The sequence below is a fragment of the Filicampus tigris genome, chromosome 7, assembly GCF_054856515.1.
Source record: "Filicampus tigris isolate MCC_2025a chromosome 7, RoL_Ftig_1.0, whole genome shotgun sequence".
In the NCBI taxonomy this organism is placed as follows: Eukaryota; Metazoa; Chordata; class Actinopteri; order Syngnathiformes; family Syngnathidae; genus Filicampus; species Filicampus tigris.
In genome coordinates this window covers 21866338-21872337 of record NC_141223.1, presented here as the reverse complement: position 1 = coordinate 21872337, position 6000 = coordinate 21866338, and the positions used below count along the sequence as shown (strand labels likewise).

The window sequence follows — 6000 nt, the reverse complement described above, 5'->3', positions numbered from 1 at the left end:
AACTTAGAAATGAGTAACATTTAATATTTGGTGGCCTAACCCTTACTTGCAAGTACTTCATCACGCCTGCGAGCCATTGACTTCACCAGACTGTTTCATTCTGAAGCATTCTTCATTTGAAAATGCTTTTTCAAGCGTTTACTGCAGCCTCTTTCAGTGTGTGTTTGTTTCTGTAGGTTTCTCCCTTCAGTCTCCTCTTCGAGAGGTGAAATGCATGCTCTTTTGGGTTGAGGTCCGGTGATTGACTTGGCCGGTCCAAGATAACTTGTGGTATGGCATGTATATTTTTCCTCTCAAAGTCGTCTTTGAACAGTGGATTGTTGGTTGACAGTGGTTTGTTATCTTTGGGTGTTTCTTCACAGCTCTCACAATGTTTCTGTCATCAACTGCTGTTTATACTCTTGGCTTTTGATGAGATTCGAAATGATTTATCATCCAACTTCATTTCACGCACTTCAATGCATTTAGTGATCAAACAGCAGACAGAAGAGACAGAATGCATAGAATAGTAAATTGTTTTAATTGTTTTTTTTTTCTCGTTTTTTTTCTGACCATGCCATCGAACACTGATGCGTACAGAGTTGTGCCTGAATCCACACTAAGAACACTTTCACACACGGGTGTTAAAAAGCTGCAATGAGGAGGGATTTTACTGCACACATGGCAAGAACAACAACCCTGATTGGACACCAGCTCGCGCTTTGACCTGGCCCTGAGGTAGACAGACATCGACATATCTAAACGATGCAAATCACAGCCTTCTAGGACACACCAAATAAAAGGACATTGCATTATCACAATATACAAAGATTAAAAAAAAAAAAAAAATTCAAACAAAAGTGCTCTATTTCTTTTGGTCCACTGACTAAACTGGTTATAGTGCATGTTCATGTATAGAATAGATACAGTGAATGTGTGTCATGGCATCAAGTTGCCAGGATGTGCTGTACACTGTGTATTCACCCCAGAAACACCCCACACTTAACTTTCACTCTAGACGGGAACGCAATTTGAGCGTTTTTTACATCGCCCTTGCTGGCAACTTGCATCAGAGCGTCAGCGTCACAATCACAGTATGTTGCTTCCAGTTGCAATGTTCCGAATTTGTTCCGAATCATCTCGAATTTGGGAGCGAGGGGTGGGGAAAAAAAAAAACACCAACAGCACAGACCCACGTACTCAAGCATGTCAACGCTCTACTTAGAAAAAGAGGCACAAGGGACAGGGGCCTTTTTAATTTTTTTTTTTTTTTGTATCGGAGACTTATAAAACACACACGTTAATGATGCTTCTCAAATGATACCAAATGTAAACAGGACAGCAAATTACTGTGATACAAAAATACAACATGTTTAACTCTATAAGGCCTGTGTTAGGCTCACACAGGAACAACAACGCAGGACGGCCTGTACATGACACGTACACCACAACTGACACGAACCGCCACATCTGGATTTTCTTCCAAAATAACAAAAAACACTTTGCTTTTCATGATCTATTTTCATCACTTCTGTGATTTATAAGACATCTAATTATAGATGGTGATTAAAAAAAACACACACATCAAAGCCATGTTGAGGCTCTTTACATTTTTTTCTTACACTGTTTGACCATTTAAATTGTGACGGTAATTATTGGGGAATGGAACCCACAGCAGGATGAACACTGTTTGCCATCAAACGGGAAAAACGGTGGACGTGGAAGTAGAGCTCGCTCCACCTGAAATGACCCCGTTTGGTGGTGATAATCAGCACATATTTGGTAACAAACAACATATAAATAGCAAACGCAATTACACTGAATGAAATAGAAGCCTGCTACCTGGGAACCCATGACGCCATCCGTCACAAGAAAAGACCATGAAAGAGATCATGTGTTGTGAGGCCAAAAACCTGGCATTCATTCAAGTAAAACATGCACAGGAACTTAAAAAAACAAAACAAAATAAAAACAGCAAGGAAAACCACAGTCACGAAAGAGTGGGGCGTGGCCAACCAATGAAGGGATTGTTTTTTTCACGGTTTTTAACGGCACATTCAAGGGAGCCACTCGGACAGATCCACAACTCTAGACATGTTTTCTATCAAACTGAGGGACAGTCAACAATCATTCTTTAACGCACCTAACCAAAGGTGACTTTTTAGCAATACAACCAGAGACCTCCCAGAGTACCTTTTGTTAATACCAATATTTTTTAGTTATTTGGATGGCAAAGGCAGTAACAGTCAGACATCCAATGTCTTAATTCTCATTTCAAGTCTGTCTACACTATGTCTGCTCCGAGTTCCCTGCACTTTTTTGTTAGAATTTTAAAACAAAGCTAAAGGAAAAAAACTTTTAACGTGGAAAATTTGAAGTTATTTTAACAAACCAAAGAGTTGGAGTTGTTGTTTTAATTTTGACGCCAATATTTCCGCTTTTACTGTAAATTAATATTGGCTCCAAATATCAGTCGTCAGCCTCCTTGACTTCTACTAATCGGTATTGGTAACGGCCCTTAAAAAACATAGCAGTTCATCACTAGTGTACACTGGACCACTTCAACAGAGAAATTAGCAGTCGCAGCGTTTTTTTGAGAGCAAAGATAACAAAGTGGAAGTTTTTGACCAGAAGACACATTAAACCAATAACTAATAATCTCTCTTCTCTGTGACTGCATCTTCAGACGTCTTTGCAGCGACTGTGACTTGAAATCTTGAAAAATGTCTTTGTAAAGAAACTTAAACTCCCATTTTTACTAGATTGTTCTCATGTAAACGTGTCCTCAGTTGCCACTTTTGTGGGGAATTCTGTGAGGTATGGTTAAGGAAATGGAATACTCTAACAAAGGGTCTTTGGGTCTCAATTGAACCAAATCGGCCAGCCGATGCTAGCTGATGTAGTCCACTCTATGCATTTTTTAACTTTTTTTTCTTCACAGTTAACACATTTTTGAGCTAGTGTCCTAAAAACTGGGTGTGGTCATCAAACGCTTTTATCACTAAATGGCACAAATGTTGTCATAAAATATGTTATCATTTCAGCACAAGCACGTTACCTCAGCCAGAATGACAACTCTCAACTTTGCATTTATTTGACCTGGCAAGAGTCAGCAGTCTTAACTCTGTGAGGTTTTTCAACCATTACTTTGCATCTACTCCCCCCCCCCCCACCCCCGCTTTCCGCCGCCAGGTCCAAGACCAGCTTAGACGTAACAGACGTACAGATAAGTCTTTTCTATTCTCCAGTCTGCCGGCACTTCCTCCGGTTTGTGGCCTTTCATGTGCTTCTGCATGGCGGCCAGGCTTGGGCAGAAGTCCTGGCAGATGGTGCACTGGTACGGAGACGCGCCGTTGTGCGTGCGCAGGTGCTTGATCATAGCCGAGTAATCTCTGGAACGTTGGTGACACAGCTTACACTCAAATGGCTTCTCACCTGGAAAAAGACATTTTTTTTTTTTTAGTGATGCAACATTAGTTGAAGGTGAACCCCACTATCTTGGTTTATTGTGTATAGTAGTGATGGGTTGATGATACCTCATGGAGTGTTTTGACACAGTACACGAACTGTGTTGACACTGTGTTGATACTGTGTTGGTCAGTCAACACTGACCTCTGCTGTACATCAAAAATCATTGCAGGTCACATTATGTAAAAAAGAATAAACTTGCATGCTGACCTAACATTAGCTTGTGAAATAATATTAAATATTTATGCAATTGCTAGTTTTGTACTTAGATGTGATCTTTGTATAATTGTATTTGTTCCATTTGTTTGCTGAGTGAAGTTGTTGCTGAGAAGAGTTCTGCTTGTTTGTGTAAAGGCTCAAATGAGCATGTAATATATAACAAATTTATCTAATAACATTTAGAGATAAAGTGTAACTTATGTATTGGATTTTGTTAACCAAAGTGTTCGATCTCCATCCAACAAATGTCGATAGTTTGTTTCCTTATAAACACAATTTGACACGGCAAAGCCAAACGACACACTTCCTGTATTGGTCACATGATTTTTTGTTAAAGCGATACACGCGCCAATACGGGGTTTCACACTTGAGATCTCTTCAAAGTGCTGATGCACCAGTGTTGCTTGTCCCATCACTAGTGTATAGGCATGTGACAAAGTAAACATGAAGGGTAAAAACATTTGATTTCCCCAAATGAAGGCATGAACTGTAATGGGCTTAGCTTATGTTTTTGTTACGGGTTCCCATTTTGTAGACTCTCTTAAATCCACAGTTGCTCTGTAAATATATTTGAATACTCTAGTAACTACAGTCTAGTTCCTGCTATTTGCAAGCCCTCCGTTGGTGTCCAGAAGCTTGTATTGCAACATTTTAATTGATTTTACTTTTAAGTGTGATGTCTCACTCATAAATAAAAATATAAAACGTCCAAATTTTGTAGATGCAGGGGTGCCTTGACTAAGGAGTTGAATTTGTTCCGTGAGCGAGGTCGAAACTCCAAACACGTTTTCAAACAGTTCATCTCAATGGAAATGCTATTAATCCGTTCCTGCCCCGCTCCACCCAACAACTAAACATTGTGTAACATGTTTTTTTTAAACCAGAAAAACAGCACTCTACACTACTGCACTTCAGAAAAACAAATAGAGCCCGACCGATTAATCAGCTAATGTTAGCTCTTTTAAAATCAGCAAAAAACACATTGCAGGATAATGTTGCCTAACCAGGTAAAAAATATTGTACAGTATTAAAAAATTGTTTTGACTAGAGATATACGGTACCATTTTTTTCCAGCTTCAGAAAACAGATCAACAGTGATTGGTCGTTACCTGAGCCCTGAGCGGTTGTGATGTCATTTTCAGTCGACAGAAGTGACAAAAATGGCCACCCCCAGAGATGGCTGAAAACAGGTGGATTAACTCTTATTCCACAAACGCAATATTTATCAGAATGCCTTGTTTCAACCTGTGGGCTTGCATAGAACATATTCTTGAAAGGAATATGTTGGGTTGAGTTCCCCCTTTAAGGATCCCTGGCTGGTATCGGCAGCCTCTATCACTCCCCCCCGAAAAAAAGGCCAGTATTGGCCCAATACCACCAATACTGGTATCAGTACCCGCCCAACTATAGTATTGACTTAGGTACCGACATCTTCAGTAACATGTCCAAATCAAGCACAAGGTGCAAGTTTGTTGTTCATGGTGCCTGGGTGAAAACATCCACGGGGTGCTTGTGCAACTGGGTTGTGTTAACCTCCCAAACGTAAGCGTGCACGGCCTTCTTCCTCTTGGCCCTCACCTGTGTGCACGCGGTAGTGCGTCTCGAGCTGGTGTTTGAGGCTGAAGCGTTTCCCGCAGCTGTTGCATTCGTAAGGCTTCTCTCCCGTGTGGATGCGTTTGTGGCCCCTCAGGGTGCCATCGTCTCTGAAGCAGCTCCCGCAGAACTCGCACTCGAATGGGTGATCGCCTGAAAATCAAAACGGCGCGCGCACACACACACACACACACACACACACACAAAGAACTCATGTCGTGTCAACACAATGGCCTCGGCACCTACGCGGCACTTTATCTCGTGAGGCGAGCTTTATCCTTGGCACGACATGCCGGCTTGCATATGGAGCTGTGTCCGAAAAGTCCAAATGGGCACGTGTGCTGTCGCACGTTGCTAATGTTGTGACGCGAGGACACTCCTCTCGGCGGTCCGCTAATGGCTAATAAAAGTCCTCCAGACGTGTGCTGCTCTCGCCTCTATACTGTAGTTAATCTATTTCTCTCCTCGGCTGATGCCTTGACTCATCTCCAATGACCTATGTGCCTCATTATCTCTGTGACCACAGCAACAAGCAAGGCCCAGGATACATGGCTCTCCTCATTACAGGCCAATTCTCCCCCAATATATACCCCCACCACCCACCGCCCCTCGCTGACATTTACAAAATGTTACTTCCAAGCAGAATGGCATACAAACAAGATACGCTGTCACGGCCAAAACTCCCCTCACTTCTGTCTCTTCACATCAATTATGTATTTCTCCCGTCTAGACATCAAGCCG

The 6000-nt window shown here is 41.7% G+C and overlaps 1 protein-coding gene across 1 annotated transcript in view; it reads right to left on the bottom strand.

The window, feature by feature from the left end:
* Nucleotides 1-501: 501 nt before the first annotated feature.
* Nucleotides 502-6000, bottom strand: part of zbtb16b (zinc finger and BTB domain containing 16b) — a 37156-nt gene continuing 31657 nt past the window's right edge. Inside the window, exons 6-7 of the mRNA XM_086035578.1 lie at nt 5245-5412; nt 502-3414 (exon numbers count right to left, since the gene is read on the bottom strand). Coding sequence (XP_085891704.1) covers nt 3185-3414; nt 5245-5412 — 398 coding nt within the window. The 3' untranslated portion in view covers nt 502-3184. The remainder of the gene's footprint in view (nt 3415-5244; nt 5413-6000) is intronic.